This window comes from Camelus ferus, chromosome 3 (genome assembly GCF_009834535.1).
Source record: "Camelus ferus isolate YT-003-E chromosome 3, BCGSAC_Cfer_1.0, whole genome shotgun sequence".
NCBI classification, from domain to species: Eukaryota; Metazoa; Chordata; class Mammalia; order Artiodactyla; family Camelidae; genus Camelus; species Camelus ferus.
Genome location: NC_045698.1, coordinates 91,610,588 through 91,628,799, shown reverse-complemented (window position 1 = coordinate 91,628,799; position 18,212 = coordinate 91,610,588). Strand labels below are relative to the sequence as shown.

General features: G+C 50.7%; 1 protein-coding gene and 1 non-coding gene across 6 annotated transcripts in view; one reads left to right on the top strand and one right to left on the bottom strand.

The window, feature by feature from the left end:
• Positions 1-2,201: 2,201 nt before the first annotated feature.
• TRNAS-AGA lies at positions 2,202-2,273 on the bottom strand. Its single transcript has one exon. It is a non-coding gene; the product is annotated as a tRNA-Ser (tRNA).
• Positions 2,274-6,329: 4,056 nt separating this feature from the next.
• The window catches only part of P4HA2 (prolyl 4-hydroxylase subunit alpha 2), a 32,269-nt gene continuing 20,386 nt past the window's right edge, over positions 6,330-18,212 (top strand). For 2 of the 5 annotated variants that reach the window (XM_032476677.1, XM_032476679.1), the window contains exons 1-5: positions 6,330-6,434; positions 6,979-7,149; positions 15,213-15,312; positions 16,124-16,220; positions 16,610-16,761. In XM_032476677.1, coding sequence (XP_032332568.1) covers positions 15,231-15,312; positions 16,124-16,220; positions 16,610-16,761 — 331 coding nt within the window. In that variant the 5' untranslated portion in view covers positions 6,330-6,434; positions 6,979-7,149; positions 15,213-15,230. The other 3 variants (XM_032476676.1, XM_032476678.1, XM_014558713.2) reach the window with 2 other exon arrangements.

Sequence of the window (18,212 nt, the reverse complement as noted above, 5' to 3'; positions counted from 1 at the left end):
GAAACCAGATGCTGTGATTAGGACTCCTTGTCAGCCTGAAACCCTGAAGGGTGCTGATGTGTTCTCTGGAGGTGATTAGCTGGAGCCCCATTCTTGTGTGGTCTAGGGGCTGCCACTGATTTCCTTTACCAGGGCCTGCTCTGGGGTGACAGGCCTGAGGGAGCCAAGGGTGAAAAGACCTCATTCTGGATGTGAAACTGGGTCTCATCCCGAAGAGGGAGTTCAAAATGGGGAGCAGAGCATTTAATAAATTTGTTGAATGAATGAATAAGTGAATGCACACAGCCCTCCTGTTCTACCTCCTTATTCATTCTTAACTATATCCACTTCTCTCTCTCTGCATTGCCATTGCCAAGTTCAGGTCATCATCACCTGTCATCTAGACTCTGCACCAGCCCCCTCCCCAGTCACCTCCAGGCTCTGCTCCTCCTTCTCCCCCTCCCCCACAGTAAGCGGATGGGGGTGCTCTCCCTGGATCCTAAATGGGATGGTGCTCCTCCCTGGCCTTCACTCTGGGGTGGCTGCTCCCTGCCCTCAGCATCACATCCAAACCTGTTTCGTGGCCCTTGAGGTCCCAGGTGATCTGCCCCTGGGACCACTGCAGCCTCGCCTGTCATTTCTCCCTCACTCTCTGCTCTACTGGCTTCCTGACATTTTGACAAGGACTGAAAAAAAATAGTAAAACCACTGAACTTTCAGCCTTTTAAACAGTAGCAAAGTCAGATGTCCAATAGCTATCCCCAGCCCTCACCTAATCCTCACACATCCCTAATCCCTTCCCAGCCTCCATTTGAGCTCAAGACTCAGTGAGGAGGGCTGGGGTGGGGATGGACTATTTTTAAAGGCATACTTTACACTGTATGCATCAAAATATGAGGATTGGTAAATACCATACCTAACTAACTCCTAGCCCTCTGGCCATTTGTACTAGCCCGGAAGTTTCTTGCCCAGGATGGAAGTGGGAAGGGTGTGGTGAGGAGGGAAGCTCTCTACCCTGAGGGCCTGCTCTGGATCTGCTGGATAATTATAGCTCCCAGAGGCCTTGGATGCCTCTCTCCACCATGTAATGACAGCCCAGCTTGTTCTGGCTTTGCGGTCTCCGGCTGCAGGGGTCCTTGGGGGAGGCAGATGAGAGGGAACATGTAGTCATTCTATGGGTGTGCCTCATCTTTTGCATGTACCAAGCAGGCACTCTGTGGGGACACACTTGGCCCTGTCCAGGGCTGGCACCGCGGGTCCCTGGACATTCTGCCAGATTCGTACCCTTCCCCAGGTTGTTTAAGGCCAGACTACCTAGGAGGCCCTATTTCTGAAGCAGTAAGGCCACCACTAGGTGGCCCCACTCAAGCTGTACCTCCCACCCTCTCTCCCAAGCCTTGAGTCAAAGTGCTAGTCAGTTGGGATACACCCAGTCTTTTCTCAGTCCCTAAAGGGAGGAACCTGGAGGGGAGTATTGGTCCCAGGGTCCAGTGGACAGCTGTATGGTGACTGTGCTGAAGGGTACAGATGTGTGTCAACATGTACAATACACTGTGCAACATTGGTTGATCCCGGGAGCCCTGCTCTGGGGAATTTTGTGGATGGATAAGGTGCTCATAAGCCCTGGCCAGGTTTCGAACTGCTGTAGTGGTTGCCAGGCCTTGCAAGAGTAATCAGCAGTCAGGGTGGCCTCAGTGCCAGGCAGTAGGACTTGCCCCCTTCCCCTTCCACAGGGCAGGGCTCACAGGTGAGTAGGGGAAGGCAGGGGCAGAGCAAACTGAGGAGGCCTCCGTTTAGAAGGAAGGGCTGCACCCCACCTACCATTCATCCAGTTACCTGTCCACCCTGCACAGGTATTTTTGCCAACCCTTCTGGAGATATGCCAGATCCTTCTCTTGGGATAGAGGTGGTAGGCAAACAATTCTAGGCAGCTTTGAGGAGCCATCGGCTGGGGAATCTCACTTAGGGACAGCATGGGGGTAGGGCCTCATTTGGCAATGCCTCTGGCCAAGCTGGGGTCAAAGGTGGAAGTCCATACCTGATCTGGAGCCTGAGGAGGGTCTCTAAGACTGGGACCAGGAAGGCAGCACTTCCTATCAGAAGCCTTTACCAGCTGGAAAGGGCTGGGCCTGGATAAGTTTGCTGTGTGAGTCTGTTCAACTGCCAGTTTTCCCCACTGGGCATGGTGGTGGTAATTAGGTTTGTTTATTTGTTTATTTAAATAGAGGTACTGGGGATTGAACCCAGGACCTTGTGCATTCTAGGCATACACTCTACCATTGAGCTACACCCTGCCCCCTGGACAGAGACCCTTTGATCTTCACAGTCTCTGAATCCTTAGCACTTAGAATAGGATAGAGCCATTACCAGATGTGGCTTTGTTTACACAATAGATTTGGGGAAAAAGGAATGTGACATGGCTGTTGAGTCACTAAGTGACTCAGAATGGGTGTTCTTAGTGAGGTCTGCTGGAGGCCACACTAGTGAGGGATGACCATTCATTCATTCATGTATTTTTCATGTATTTTTCTTCCCCATCCCCTGTCTAGGTCCTGGGTGCCAGGCCTTATGCTAGAGGTACAGTGATAAACAGGACAGAAGCAGCCCCATCCCCAGGAAGGCGCCATGGTGAAGGAAGTAGACATGATAGTCAGATGGCATACATGGAATTCATCCATAAGGAGCAGTAGGGCCTATGCAGGGACCTGGGTCAGGCTGGGTCCAGAGAAGGCTTTCAGAGAATACAACATTTTGGAGTGTTCTGGCCAGAAGAATGACACAATCAAAGGCCAGGGACCTAAAAAATGCCAGGGATGCTGGAGCATCAAGTTTGAGGCTGCATATAAGAGAGGCCATCAGAGCTGGATAAAGGGTATTGGCAGCATTGGTGTGATGTGTGTCTATCCTGGTGGCAGGAACACCTCGAGAAGTTCTATACGTGAAAACAACATGATCAGAATCACACTGTTAAAAGATCACTCTGCTTGTGGAATGGAATAAGGATAGAAGGAGCTGAGTGGAAGCTGTGGGCCACGATGGATTGTCCAAGTGAGAGGTGGAGGTGTCCTGATTTTGGGCTGTGGTTGCAGGAATGGAGAGCAGTAAATGGACTGAGAGATCTACAGGGATGTGGGGGGGACATGGTGGGGAAGAAAGTGGGAATGACCGGGAGAAGTTGATTCTGTTTCCTGAGATATGGGAAATGCTGGAGCAGCAGCAGTTTGGGTGGTGTGGGTTAGGATGTGGGGAGATAATGAGTTCATCCATCAAGTGGCCACAAAGAAAAGGCTACGGGGGTCTGGAGTGGGCCTTGGCTGGAGATTCGTAAGTAAGAGTCAAAGATTTATAAGGGGCCCAGTAACCCCTGAAGGGCATTAGGGTCAGGTGTACTGGGTTGAATGGTAGCCCCCAGAAAGATATGTCTAAGTCCTAATGCTTGGACATTGTGAATGCGACCTTATTTAGAAAAAAGAACTTGCAGATGTAATTAAGAATCATGAGGTGAGAGCATCCTGATTACTCAGGTGGGCCCTAAATCCAATGATAAGGATCCTTATATAGAAGAGGAACAGATGCAGACACCTAGGAATGAGTGGGGTCCAGGTCTCTGAGGCCCTGTAGAGGCCTTAGTCAGGCCTTGGCTACCAGTATATGGAGCAAGGCATTAAGGAGATACCCGTTCCTTCATGTAGTCATGAACTATTTATTGAGTTCAGTTCTGGGGTAGCAGCTGAGGATATAATGACAGACAAAAACACACATAGCTTACACACTCCCGGAGCTCCCAGGCCAATTGTAGGCAGTGCGAGGGACAGATATTAATCGAACAATCATTCAGCTATATCAACTGCAGCAAGTGTTAACAAAGCATGTAGGGTATGAGAGGCTGTAATAGGAGGTTCTGACCTGGTCAAGCATGTGAGGAAAATCCCTCTGGGAGGATCTGAGGGATTTAATCAGGGAGGAGCGAAATTTTTCTAGACAGAAAGAACAGTATGTGCAAAGGCCTGTGAGTGGAGTGGGGAGGGAGAATGACCAGTTAGAGGGACTGAGGGAAGGTCAGCATGGCTAGAGAAGTGAGCAGGGGCCAAACCACACAAGGCCTTATAGACCACTTTCAGGATTTTTCCTAAGAACAATGCAGTTCACTAAGCTGAGAGTGACAGGTTCAGAACTGCATTCTGAGGAGGTCGCTGGCTGCAGTGTGGAGAAGGGACGGGGAAAACAAGAATGGAGGGGAACAGCCAACCAGGAACTGTTGCAATCATTCAAACGAAAGAGTATGGAGAGAAATGGGTGGATTAGAGAGAGATTCAGATGGTAGAATTGAATGGATGTGGGAGATGGAAGGATAGTGTCGGGGGGCAGGGCACAGGGGGGTGCTGAGTGTGATTCCCAGGCTTCTGGTTAGGTAACTGGTGGGGGTGGTGCTCCCTCAGTGAAGTAGAGAATATGGGAGATAAGGTGGGAGGAAGGCGAGAGAGTTGGGCATGTTGTAATTGAGGTGCCTGTGGACAGTCAAGTGGAGCTGTAGACTCAGCAGCCAGTTATATGACTCCGGAGCTCACGAGAGAGGACAACAGTAGAGAGAGAAATTTGTGAGTCATCTGCATATAGGAAGAAATTATAGAAAGAGGAAAGGAAAGAGGAAAGGCCTGAACTCTGAGGAACCTCCAACCTTTACTGACTAATGGGGAGAGAGGGAGAGGAGGATGTACTGGAGGCAAAGATGCTTGGGCAGAGGTGGCCAGAGAAAATGGTGGCAACCAAGGGAAATGAGTGTTTCAGGGAGACAGTGGTCAAACGCTGCTGGGGTGTCAGATGGTGCTGGGGGGTTGGCAGATGAGGACAGAAGAGTGGCTGTTGAATTTAGAGACTTGGAGGTTATAGAGAGTTTGCTGAGTTCTGGTTTGGTGTTGTCAGGGAGCCAGAAGGCCCACCACAGGGGCCTGAGTAGTGGGAGAGAGGTGAGGACAAGGAGACTGCTCTTTGAGGGAATTTTGCTGTGGTTGAGAAGGAGAGAGACACTGCAGTAGTTGGTGGGGTCTAATGAGGGTTTGTTTCCATAGTAGAGGCCTGAACATATTTATAGGTCAAGGTATGGATCCATTTGAGAGGAGGAAGTTCAACATTCAAGACAGACAAGGGATGATCCACAGGGCAAGCTTCTGAGAAGAGGGAGAGGATGGGTGGACCTGGGCAGACAGAGGGAGGCTCCATGACATAACAGGATGTAGCAGATGCAGGAAGATTTCTGTTTGGTTTTAGTTGAACTCTGGTGGAGGTCACCTGGTGGCTGAGGAAGGCCAGGAGAGTGGCTCATTCTGTGTTTTATGTGTGTTGTGTATATTTCTGTGTGCCTGTGGCTTCCCTGGGTCTGGGCTGCCAGCCTGGACGGTGTGCCATAGGGAATATCCCTGCACTGGTCTGGGCGGAGGTTGGACACCTCCCACTCTGGGCTAGCTCTCTGATGAGATTCTCAGACCGGTTTCCCCTCATTCATGACCAGGAAGGTTCACAGAGCAGGCGTGGGAAACTGCTTGGCAGCCAGGGCCTTCTCTAGCCCAGGTTGAGGTTTGCAGCATCGTGCCTTCATTCCCTCCCACACTGGATTGGCTGAATGAGGTGACCACTGGTTTTGGCCCGGGTTGTATGGAAGGGCTTGGGCAAAACAAAGTTAGCCCCAGTGTGCCCCTCGCCCCCAGTCTTTGATGGAGTCCCTTCTAATCAACCCATTCACCCATACATACATCACCAGGAGTGCCTGACCCAGGTGCTGGGTTCAGTGGCAATCCCTTTGGGAGCTGGCCCTGGAAGTGGATCCCAGGTCCCTAGTCTTCTTCAAGGTCTTCTCCACTGTCCCCACCCCTGAGAATCCAGCTCCTGGGCCGGGTAACCCCACCCCCTGTAACCTGATGGTGGAGATGTTGGGGAGGGGGCAGTAGGAGCCCATATATACGGCAGGACCACCGAGGAAATGGGCTTGAGCTGGGGTCCGGGGGCCGCTCCTCGTACAGCACCGGCGCCAGGATCGGGTCGTGGGCCCGTGTCCAGCCGCCCTGGGAGGAGGGCGGGCGGAGTCCCACAGGTGGGAGCGCGAGAGGGGAGGCGGGCGAGGCGTACGTGCGGCGAGGGGCGGGCGGCATGAAGGGCGCGGGCGGTCGGCGCCCGCCTGGCCCGGGGCCCGCTCCCGGCTCCCGCGCGGCCCGGCGGCCTGGGCCTTCCCGGGGGGCGCTGGCGGTGGCGACCCCCGGCCGGGGCTGTCGGGGCGCAGAGCCAGGGGCCGGGCGGGCGGGGGACAGGAGGTAGGGACGTGGCAGCGGCTCAAGCGGGCGGAGCCGGGCAGCGGCGGGAGGCGGGGCCGCCGAGGGGGGAGGTGCCGAGGGGGGAGGTGCCGAGCGGGCCGGGTGCCGCCGCGGGAGGTTCTGGAAACGCCGGGAGCGGCGCGTGTCCCGGTGAGCGTCCTGCCCGCCCGGCCGCCGGGTCCGCCTCGGGGCTCGGGCGCGGGCCGGGGTCGCCGGGCCGAGCGTTGTGCCCGCGCGGGGCAGCGAGTTGGGCGCCGGGGGTCGCGCCGCCTGCCGCTCGCCACGCTGTCCCGGCCGCAAGCCCGCGCCCTCCGCCCAGTTTCTACAGGCGTGTGGGTTCCTGTCCCGCCGCTGCGTTCCCTCCCCGAGCTCACGGCGGTGAGGTCAGCGGCGCCCTTCCTGCCGGTCCCCTCGGCGGCCGCGAGGGGCCGGGCGGGGCGGGGAGCTTGGCCGCTCAGCATGTCAGGCTCCCGGGAAGGGGCGGCCTGGCCCAGGGCTGCCAGAGGTTGGAGGCGGAGGCGGGGGCATCGGGCAGGCCCTCAGGGGCCGCTTAGTTTTGGAGGGTCCGCCTTCCTTCCTCCAAAGGTCTGGGAGACTGTGGCCTTGGCCCCGCAGGGTCTAGCTTGGTGCCCGTTAAGTCTGGCTGTTGGATGAGAAAATTGTTCTGTTTTTTGTGGGGTTTTTCTCCCTCCAGACACCCTTTTCAAATCTGCGTGGATTTGCCTCAAGAGCCGCGGAGTCTTGTGGTATCTAGTTAACTGATTCAACCAACGGACCCTCTGTGTGTCAGAAACTGCAAGGAGTTGCTAGCCCAGTGGGGCAGGCGGACTGGAAGACCAGGAGAGTCCAGGCCCACGGCAGTGTGGTGAGTGCTGTGCTGGAACAGAGCACCAGACTATGGGTACTTGGTACGCGGCAGAATGCTTCAGGTCGAAGACTTCCTGGAGGAGGTGACCCATGAGCTAGAGTGGTCCCATGACGTCTAATTGAGACAGAGGAACAGCCTGTGTGAGTGGAAGCAGACCTGGGCACTCTAATGGAAGCAAGGTGATGGGGGAAGGGCTACTTTGGGGATAGCTGCCCATGGCCCTGTCCACAAGCTTCAGGTGAGAGGAGAGTGCCTCGTATTTTGCCCTGTATGTGGAGGGTGCTCAGTGAACCCTTGCAGCATAGGCATGGATCAGGGCATTTCCTACTTGAGGACAGAGGCCCCTAGCTTTTTTTTTTCCCCCCTAATCTGACATCTTTAAGATGGTGTAAAAGAATATTAGAGTCCCTCTCAAGGCTGAGACTAATGTCTTCTGCTGTGAAGTGACACCTAAGGCTAGTGCTGTTCTTTGGCCAGAGATCCTGACCCTGAGAGCAACGCTTGAAGGACATCACTTTGTAGCTTATGGCAGTCTCACATGTTCCCAGTTTTGCAGAGAATCACTGTCCACTTAAGCATGTATAGAATGATTTTCCAAGATGCTGCTGCTTCTCAGACTGTATCACATCTGGACAGCAGGTTCCATGATTTAGCTCTCTTTTAAACTAACCATGATTTCCTTTGGCTTGTGCTTAAACTGCCCTTGAAGTGTCCAGGGTGCACTCTCTAACTTTGGTTCTGGACCTCAAAGGCCAGCCTGTCTGTTCACTTCTCCCTACTCTTGAGATGTTTAGACTTTGAATCCTTTTCTTCTAGGGCCTCATTTGCAGAGAGCCAAGCCTGTCCACTGTGTGGCCTAGCCAAAGAAGCCACGTAGCAAGGATGGAGTGAGTTGGCTGGGGGCCTCATCCCAGAGATGCTGTCATACTGAGACACCCTAGTTCTCTGAGAGCTCAGCAGGCAGTCGTGGTGGCGACTAAGCATTGTCTGTGGCTTGTGATGGGCCCTTATGCCCTGTTGAACGCTCTGAAATGGCAAGTCTGGGAGAGTACTTACTTTGCCACTGGTTTAGCCTGGCCACAACTGATCTCTTTTCATTCCTTGAGTACCTTCTGGGTGCCTGGTTTCTGCTTAGAGTGTGCCTGAGGCTGGAATGAGAGAGGAGGGAGAGGAGGCAGCAGTGGTGGCACTATCCTTGCCCATGGGTCGTTCATAATCTCGCTGAGATTGCTGCTTCATCCTGGCAGCTGGTCACGTGACAGGGAGGACCTCATCGGAAAGAGAGACTGTGGGTGCAGCTCTGAGGAATGAGTAAGGTGAAGGAATCTGGGGTCTGCTCATTTCCTGAGAGAACCTTGCTTTTTAACTGCCCTCCCACAGCCTTGGAAGAGTCTGAGGCTGGGTGCAAGACCTTGGCCAATGTGTGGCCACGCTGGCTGATAGTGTGCATTGGGCTGGTGGGTGTGTCCCTGGCTCCTGGAATCTGTCAAGAGTTTAATTTTATGCAGATGGGGGTTGTCAGGAAAGGCTGTGATGCAGGCATGTGCAAGCCCAGACAGGGTGTTGGAGTGAGAGTTAAACTTTGAAAAAGTTGCTCAAATCTAGCAATTTTGACTTTTGAAGTGCACCAGAGTGAGACATAAGCGTGTCCTTGAGTAGGGAGGGCTGGTAGCTCCTGTGGTCTCTGGGGTTTGAGCTGGGGATGTGGAATGAGCAATATAGTTTTTATTCTCAGAAGGAGCAGAGGGGAATGGAAAGTCTGGATTACTCTTTTTGGAGGCTTAGAAGAGAGTGTTTGTTTAAGAGGTGTCATTGCAGAGCAGAGGAGTAAATGTTTGGGTAGTGAGCTCTCCAGCTTAAATAAGACGTGAGCCTGGTCACAGATCTGCTCTAGACCTTATAGGAAATGCTTGCTAGACTGTAGCCTGCTCTGTACCTGGCACTCCTGAGGGCCCAGGGTGTGGCTGAAATCCTGAGGCCCGGTACTTGTAGGAGCTTGGAGTGAGCAGGTCAGAGGCATAGAAATACCTGAGATTCTAGAGTATTGTTCCAGCTACCTGTTTTTTCCAGAAAGCTTTCTTTCCTTGGTGAGCATTAGAGGCAGTGATTGACTAGTTCCAGGGTTATTCCCTGATAGTCAGTGTGCTGCATTACTCTTTCCTGAATTAATGTTTCATCTCTTTTAGCACTCCTGGGACATGGAGATTCCCCAATTTCTGCCTTGTTGTCATCTTCACTGTCCTCTAGGCTGGACCTTCCTTCTCTCTAGGGATCAGCTGGGCAGCTGGCTGCTTCAGGTCTATTGCTGTTCCTCTAGTACCACTGGTGCTTTGACTGGTATAAATTATGCCTGGTGCTGGGTTGCCCACTGATACCATCATCTCATTTAGTCCTCAAAATAGCCCTATGAGATGTAGGTCCTAATATTATCACCATTACATAGATGGGAAAACTGAGGCTCAAAGAGTCCCTGTAAATTGTCTAAGGTCCCAAAGCCAGGAAGTGATTGTGAGGCTGAGTTTTAACTCTGGGGCTGTCTGGCCTCAGGGTGGGTGTGCCTGCCTGCTGGACTGTACTGCCTTGCCCTGAGCTGGGTACATGTTTATTGTGAGTCCTGTGATGTCTGGGGCAGAAGTGACTGCTTACTTGAACTCGAGGCACCATGTTCCTGTCTATGTTGCTGTCTGCCTTCTGGTCAGATCCAGACAGGGATATTGGAGGCTACTTTGTGAACCACAGTAAAGTCCTTGACCTGGGCAGGCCTGCTCTGCCAGGGCCAAGTGTGGCTCCTCCTCTTGGGAGATCCGTATGCTATTAGACAACAAATATTACTAAGTAGTATGTCAGGTATGCAGGAAGCCCTCTCTTAGCCTCAATTATCTATCTATAGATCTATGTCTGTAATGGAGATGTTTATCTAGTTTACAAGATTTTGGTTAGGATTGGGTCATAGAAATGAAAGATTTTTGGAAACATGAATAGTGGTTATCTTAGCCTAGTTCCCAGAGAATAGAGCCCAAGGCAGAGCTTAAGTCCTTAATGCTTTGTTGGAAGGTACAGTTGCAGGGCAGCAAGGGTAAGGGAAAAGAAAAGTGAGGTAGAGGAAGGTGAGGTAGAGATAGAGAAGGAGAGGGCAGCAAATACAAGGTGGTGCTTTAGCGAGCTGGCCAGTCTGCACAGAGGTGCACTAGGTGTTTAGCCATGCAGCACATCTCTGGGCAAGCTCTACAGAAGCTCCATGCTGAACAACCGTTTCTCAGTGGAGGCCTGGAGAGGGGATTTATCTGCTGACGTCCTCTTGTCTCTGTTCTTCATTGGTCAGAGTTGCCTCATGAGGAGTTAAATCCCCCATGCCCACTCCTCAGTTACACTCCCAGGTTCTCCAGCAGCCCCTGAAGAGGCCAGCATGGCACTTGGTTGAAGTCTGGAAGTAGTGGGAGGAGCCAGAGATTTGGGGCCTGCATAGTCTCCTCTCCTGGGTCTGAAACATAGCAAGTGGACATAGGTGAGGCCAGGAGGGTACAAGGTGGTACATCAGATGCATCCAGTATAGTGGTGTGTGGATTTTATCCTTTCTATAGTTCCTTATTAGTTAGTCTTGCCTAGACTGCCAAGTCTTTGCCAAGACTATGATTGAAAACCCAGCTTGGCTTTTGCATGTTGAATTTTACAGCCTTTTCTGCTACTTCATTGCCTAGTTACTGAAGCAGGAGACTTCGTGGTTTTGATGGTACCCAAGTGGGAAGTACAAGTCAACATTTTTAGGTACCAGATAGAGAAGATACAATCAGCCCTCTGTATGCATGAATGTGAAATCTTTGAACACAGAAGACTGACTGTACTATGCCTTTTTATATAAGACACTGAGCATCCGTGGATGTTGCTGTCTGCAGTGCCTTTTGGAACCAATACCCTGCAGGTACTTGAGGGACAACTGTAAAAGGATAGGCATTAACATCTAGGCTTTGTCAGGTTCTCAGTGAATGAGAATTTTTTCATGTGAGATAGTAGTTCAGGATATGAAACCTGGAGTCATGAGATGGGCTGGAGAAGGCAGTAGGGCCAGGTCACACAAAGGCAAAAAGGCCCTGAGGACTGAGGAGTTTGCACTTTACCCAGAGGGCAGTGGAGAGCCTTTGAAGGAGTCTTAGGGGGAGAGACCAAGTGGGCTGCAGTAAGCCGCACTGGCTATTGTGTAGAAAGGAGTTTGGAGAGAGGTCACATGAAATGAGAGACCAGTGCAGGCAGAGGCTAGTATGACTACAGGAGAATATTAGAGGTGGCTCAGAGCAGAGCTGGGTGATGACTAGGTGTGACATCAGGAAAGGTGAGTACCAGAGACAGAAGCTTGTGGGCTTAAATGAACATCCATGTGCTTAGGTGGTATGGCCTTCCTGACCCTCTGTACAACGCTTATTGGATTGAGCACGCAGGTCCTCTTGGCTCTGCCATCCAGAGTTGGCCATACCACTGGGAGGCAGGGCCGCTGGGGGGAGCCCTGTTCAGGCAGATTTTACCCCTTAACAGAAGGCAAGCAGCCTCTTGTTCAGAGCCAGGCAAGACCTGTTTGTTCTCAGCAAACCCATGTTCTGTCTCTAGGCTGTTAAATACATTGTTAAAACTTGAGCTGTTGCATTTGGGTTGCAGCTGGGAGCTTGGCAGAAGTTCCTGCTAGATGAGGTAAGGGGAGAAGCTAAGGACACTCCTGGTTTGCAGCTGGAAACATCTTTTTGGCCATTTGGCCAGGTTGTAAACGTCCTTTCCAAAGAGCAGGCTCACTGGGGCCTCCGATTGTATGTCTTGGAATTCCCTTGTGCTTAGAAACAGTGCTGGTTGCCTAGTGGGAGAATCACTGGCCTTGGGGTGTTGGCAGGCTTTGGAGGACCTCCTGGTGGGGATCCAAACTCAGGCTGCCACAGTGCTTTGGAGTCCAGTTGAGAGAGCCTGCTCTGTTTTCTTTTCATTTTAAGTATATTCTAAAATATATTTTAAATTTTCCAGAGAACTCCTTGTGGCAAGATTAGAGACTATAAGTAAACATAAGTAGAAAAATAAAATTACTTCACTAAGATACTAGTAGATTTATGACTCTGTGTACATGTATGCAAATATGTAAGTTTGCATGTATTTAAAATTTTTTTCCTGTAAAATTGAAATCATAGAGTACATGTTATTTTGGAGCCTGCTTTTCTCACTCAAAGTAAGCTTTGATCTTCTCTCCCTGTTAATATGCATACAGTATCCATTCTTAACATAATCCATGGTATGGAAGTATTGTAACATCTTTTGTTGTAGTTTCCTGGCATGAGCAAGTCTGTGGTGAAGTATTATTTATTGGGGGTCTGATATGGGCCAGACTTTTTTCTAAACTTGGAATACAGCGCAGACGAAACTCAATATTGGTTTTTCTGCTCAGGCTTGGTGCCGTTTTATTTTCATAAAAGTAGGTTTGACATTGCCCATTTCCAGGCCTATTCGACATGGGTTTCTGAGGGTTCCTGGGAGGGCTTTTGGCAGCACTGAACACTGGTAGGGGCACTAGGCAGACACATACACTTCTACCTACTCTGTCCTAAGCAAGCTCTGGGTATAGATAGGAGATGGGATGGACAGCATGTAGGTAGTTGGCTTTTCCCACACTGTGGGACACAGCCCTTGTTGGAGGCTGCCTCCTCCCAACCTGACCCTGATTAGATGCCCTTTTGTATACCTCATACAAATTAGTGTTCAGGGGCCCAGGATCAGGAGAAATGGGGTGGGGCTCCAGCGCATACCTGCTTGGGGTGGCAGTGTGATGGTGGTGGGCTGGGGGCTGCACAAGGGTGTCTGGCTCTCTGGGCTTGCAGGTTGTCCCCTTCCTCCATCAGAGCAGGACTTCACAGACTCTTGGTAAGCCATTTCCCAGAACCCCATCTGTGATTCTTTGGGGCTCTGCCTCCAGGCTGGGATTCATGGATAGGCTCAGTCTAAGCCAGATAGCACATTCCAGAGAAGTGACAGCTGGTATTCATGTAATGAAGGAACCTGGCTGCTTTATCGTGAGTAAGGCATGAATCATGAACTGTGTCACCAGGGTGATTGGAAAGGAGCAGAGAGGCTTCTCCTTCCCTTGAATTTATTACCTGATCCCTGAAAAGACATGCCACTGCAACTGGTGGCACAACAGGGGAGAAACCCTGGGACCCCCTACTTCCAGCCGTGGTTGGTCTGGTCTCCTGCTTGGGCTCTGCTCTCCCACCACCCCAGCCTGTCTGGCAGTTGGCTGTTTCCTCACTGTTCACAGATACAGCCTCCTGGTTCTGGGTTTTTTCTCTTCCTTCCCTTTATACATACAGAAGTGCACTCTTGAGCTGATGAAGCTTCTTGAAGTACAAGGAGCAGACACTGCCCCTTGTAAAAGCGGCTTGTGTAAGCAAGAACAGAGGCTTTCTGGAATCCCGGGGTGGAGATGCAGTATGCTGAGGCCTGGGGGCAGACCTGTGGCTGGAATAAGGGGGACCTGGGCTCCACCTTGGGGCCAGGCTGGGCCTGCTCACCTTCTTTCAGTGACTTGCTTTCCTCTGCTGCCTTAACTGTATAATGATTCTCTTAGCCCATACCCCCTCCCCTGCAGCAGGTTCTGGACTGGAGGATCTTGTCCTGTGTATCTCTGTGCCTCTAACACCTAGGGCATTGATGGGCATGATGCCAGCTCTGCAGACATTTGGCAGGGGATAACAAATGGGGACGCTCACTTGTTCTCTCTTCTCCCTTATATAGAAACCCATTTGGGGGTGGGGTTGTGGTTGGCTTCTCTGAGCCTAACCTGGAACCACAGTGGATTGGCATTTCTTCTGAAAGGGTGAGGTGAGGAATAGTGGATGTGACTGCATCTCATCAATTATGGCAGTCAAAAAGCTGATGAACTGGCAGCTAAGACTTCGAATTGTCTCAGATAAGACTTATGTTTTAGAGGAAAGCATTTGTATTTCCTTTATTTCCCTTGTTTTCTTTTAGTAAATTTCCAGTGGGGCTTGGCTGAAGTAGAGCAGGAAGAGGAGGGACTGACAGAACTGTCTCAAGTGGGTGCTCTTCCTCCAGCAGGCTCGGGGCTGGGAGGTGACGTCCTGAGCTTCCATTGTGTACTTGGGTCCACTGCCAATGGGGCTTGTCCCACGTTGTGCCTGCTGCCTTCAGACCTGGGTCTGGCTATTTCTAGGTTGACGAGAAGATAACAGCTGGCCTCTGACTCATGTCAGAAGCTCAGCATAAGATGTTGGCCCTGTGTAGCTAATTCATTTTTGTATTCTGAGTGCCTAGCTCAGTGCCTGGCATATGTGGGTCTTTAGTAAATATTTGTGAGTTGTGTCTCTCCACGAGGACAGTGTCTGCCGAGGAGCCTCACTACAGGAAGAGCAGTGTCTGCCCAGAGTGCCTGCTCCCCAGCTGCTCTGGCTGCAGCCGGGTGCAGACTGGCAGGGAGCAGTTTTATTTCTCTTCTGGCCCGCCATCTGCTGTACACTTTTCTTGGGGTGTGTACATCCCTGGAACGTATTGTATCAAGTTCTCTTTCTGTCATTGTCTCTCCTATACTTTTCAGTCTTGTGGGTAAGGACGTGTGTTACATCTGGGTCCCCAGAACCTGCCCTGTCCTGGCACATGTGCTCGTAGGAAAAACAGAAGCAGACAAGCAGTCTGTGAAACAAGGTGGAATGGGCCAGAATCTTAAGACTGACAGACTATTAGAACCAGAGTTGACTGTCCCCCTCAATTCAGCCTTCCCATGTTGCTGGTGGTTACCAGAAGTTGAGAGGGCAGAGTCTCTCCTCCAAAGGGCATTTGGCCTCCCAAAGTAGGGGCCAGAATTAAGCACACATCACTGTACACCCTGGCTGGCATCTTTCCACTGGTGATCCTGAATATTTTTCTTAGCTTCTGTGTGCTCGGTAAGGATTTTGGCATGTTTGAATGTGTGTGTGTATGTGCATATGTCAACGTGTGTCCTCACCTAAGTCGCTTTTTACCTAAGTTACTTTTTATCATTGTTGATCTGATGATTACTATCACTGAATGCCTTGCAGACACTGCCTTCTGTGACCATGAAATTCTGGATGTCCACGTTGCTGGTGGCATGGTTTGGTGTCCTGGGCTGCGTGCGGGCTGAATTCTTCACTTCTATTGGTACGTGCCAACAGGACTGTTGTCTACCTGAGCAATCCTTGGCTCAAGTGCCGAGGGATGTCACTGCCTGAGGGCTGTTCTCATTCAGTGTGGGATGGCTTCACCCACTGGTTTTGACCAGATCTGGAGAGAGTGAGGCTTGCAGAGCTGTTCTTCCGTACTCTTTTTTTTAAACAATCTTTTAATTTTTTCTGTCATTTATTTTATTTATTCTATTTTGGGGAGGAGGTAATTTGTTTGTTTGTTTGTTTGTTTATTTATTTATATATTTATTTATTGAGGAGGTACTGGAGATTGAACCCAGGACCTCATGTATGCTAAGCATGTGCTCTACCACTTGAGCTATATCCTCCCCTGTTCTTCCCCACTCTTGAGCCCTGATGATCTGAATGTTTTTCCTGTGAGCCAGCTGTCTCAACTGGACCTCCTTTCTGGCAAGTGCAGGCTGCACATTGCCACCTTTCTCCTGGACCAGAGAGTGGTTTGAACAGAAAAGCCCCCAGGATGTCCATGTCCCAGTGACATGACCCAGCTGGGTGACAGTGGGAGAATGCGGTTTGAGGTTCCTTTCTTAAGTAGTCCCCAGTGCACTTAACATCCTCTTAGAGGCTCTGCCTTTCTCTTCCTGAATCTGGGGGCCAGGACCATAAGAATGCCTCAGACCCCTTTAACTTCAGGTCCCTGTGATCCCAAGAGAGCTGACATGCCTGTGGCCCAGGGGACTTGCCTCTGCTGGTGTTCTGTGCCTCAAGGATGAGAGCTGGATGTCCCTCATCGATTTCTTACTGGCCCTTTTTTCTTTCTGTTGCAGGGCACATGACGGACCTGATTTATGCAGAGAAGGACCTGGTGCAGTCCCTGAAGGAGTACATCCTAGTGGAGGAAGCCAAGCTCTCCAAGATTAAGAGGTGTCTGATGTCCTAAGTCCCCATACCCACCCTGAGCCAGCCCTCCTGCCCCACTAGGGAACCCATTCAGGGTGCCCATAAGAAGAAGCCCTTGAGAGGGCAGTGTGGGGCAGGCCTGGAGGTTGCTTCATGCCAGTCCTCCAGAGTGGCTAAGTATGTGGGCTAAGGACTCACTGCTTTTTCCTTGCTATTTAAAAGCCTTTTTGCATGTTACTAGGTTTCCCAGTTCTTATCTAGATTAAGGAGCTGGAAGTATCAGTGGGGAGTTACTGTATTCATTTTTTATTGCCTCTTGATGAAAAAGGTCCTGAATCTTACCAGGGAAATTACCACAGGTGAAGATTCATGTGAGTGGGTGTGTTAGTCCTCCTTTGTCTCTGGTTCCATAGCTGGGCCAACAAAATGGAAGCCCTGACCAGCAAGTCGGCTGCTGACCCTGAGGGCTACCTGGCCCACCCTGTGAATGCCTATAAACTGGTGAAGCGGCTGAACACAGACTGGCCTGCGCTGGAGGACCTTGTCCTGCAAGACTCGGCTGCAGGTGAGGGAGAGTGAGCAGGTGCTTGGGTGAGTTAGTAAGCCCATGTGCTTGCACCTGGGAAGGCTCTGAGCCTGTCCCAGATCTGGGTGTTGGCGGGCACATGAAGTGTATGTCATGGAGCCTGCCGGTCACCTGGCTCTCTCTCTTCTCTGTGGGGACCTGGCTATCCTTGCTTTTAATATATAATAACAATCAGTTCCTAACTTTTCTCTAGTGTTTTCATTCCCTTTTCTGGTAGGAACTTTATTCTGATTACATTTTAGTAGCATGTTTTTATATAAAAATTGGAAAACACAAAAGCAATTGTATAGGAAAATTACAGTTTTTAATCCAATTGTCTAGTGATAAACACTATTAAAGTTCTAGTCTTTATACACATGTATATATAAAAAAGAAAAGGAACCCTACCTATGTACCAGGGGATGCAAATGCACTTGCTCTGAGGGGCCAAAAGAATGAACAAAAGTGAGTTAAGTGGACTGAATGGCGGGACTGGCACGAGCTAGGGAGCGTGGGCCTCATCTAAATTCCCTCCTGCTCATATCTTTTAGAAATAAAACATATCTGTTGGCAGATTTATGACATAAGCATATTCTGTTTTCCTGAATTTTTCAGCATCTCTGTATGTTCTTTAAGTGTTCTTCTGGAACATGGTTTTAATGTCTGGACAGTAATATGTCACAATGATACAGTGTAAAACTGGTCAAATCAGTGGATGTGGAATTGTATCCAAATCATAAGTGTATCTTACACATATCTTTGTGCCTATCTCTGATTATTTTCTTAGAATAAATTCCTAGAAGTGGTATTTGCAGGTCAGAATATGAGGTTTTTTTTAAAGCTTTAACTTGCTTTTACTGTAATAGTACTTTCTGTGCTCTAAAATTTTTCTCTCAGCAGGAGATGGAGGGGCAGGCCTGGAGGAGGGCTCTCCTGACTTCCAGCCTTGGGCCCAGCCCCTCTGGACTCACTGTCTCTTCTCCCTGAGTGGGAGTGCTGGTTAACTTCAGACTAGTTGTCTCTCTGACTGAGGCGTTTTTGCCCATGTGGCCAGACTGGGCTGGGCTTGGCTGTGAGCAGGATGGCGTCTGGGGAGGGATTGGTGAGCTCAGCCAGGCTGGAGCTGTGCCCAGTGAGCTCACTGCCTCCAGAAGTCATGGCTGCCTCTCCCAGACCCCTGCCTTCCAGCCTGGGCCTGTAGTCAGAACTGGCTGTTCTGCCTGCACTGTGGGATATTCAGCCTGCCCAGATGACCTCCTGCTCTCCAATCTTGTTCTCCACCCCCCACCCCCACCATCACCATCTGATTCCTTTGGAAAACCTTATAATTAGCTGGAGGGAGATAGGACAGCCCCCGAGAGCAATAGGTTGTTTTCACTTCTTACTTACAGAGTTCTTTCCCCCCAAACGGGGGAGGGGAACAGAGAGACATGCTGACAATGCTACTTTCT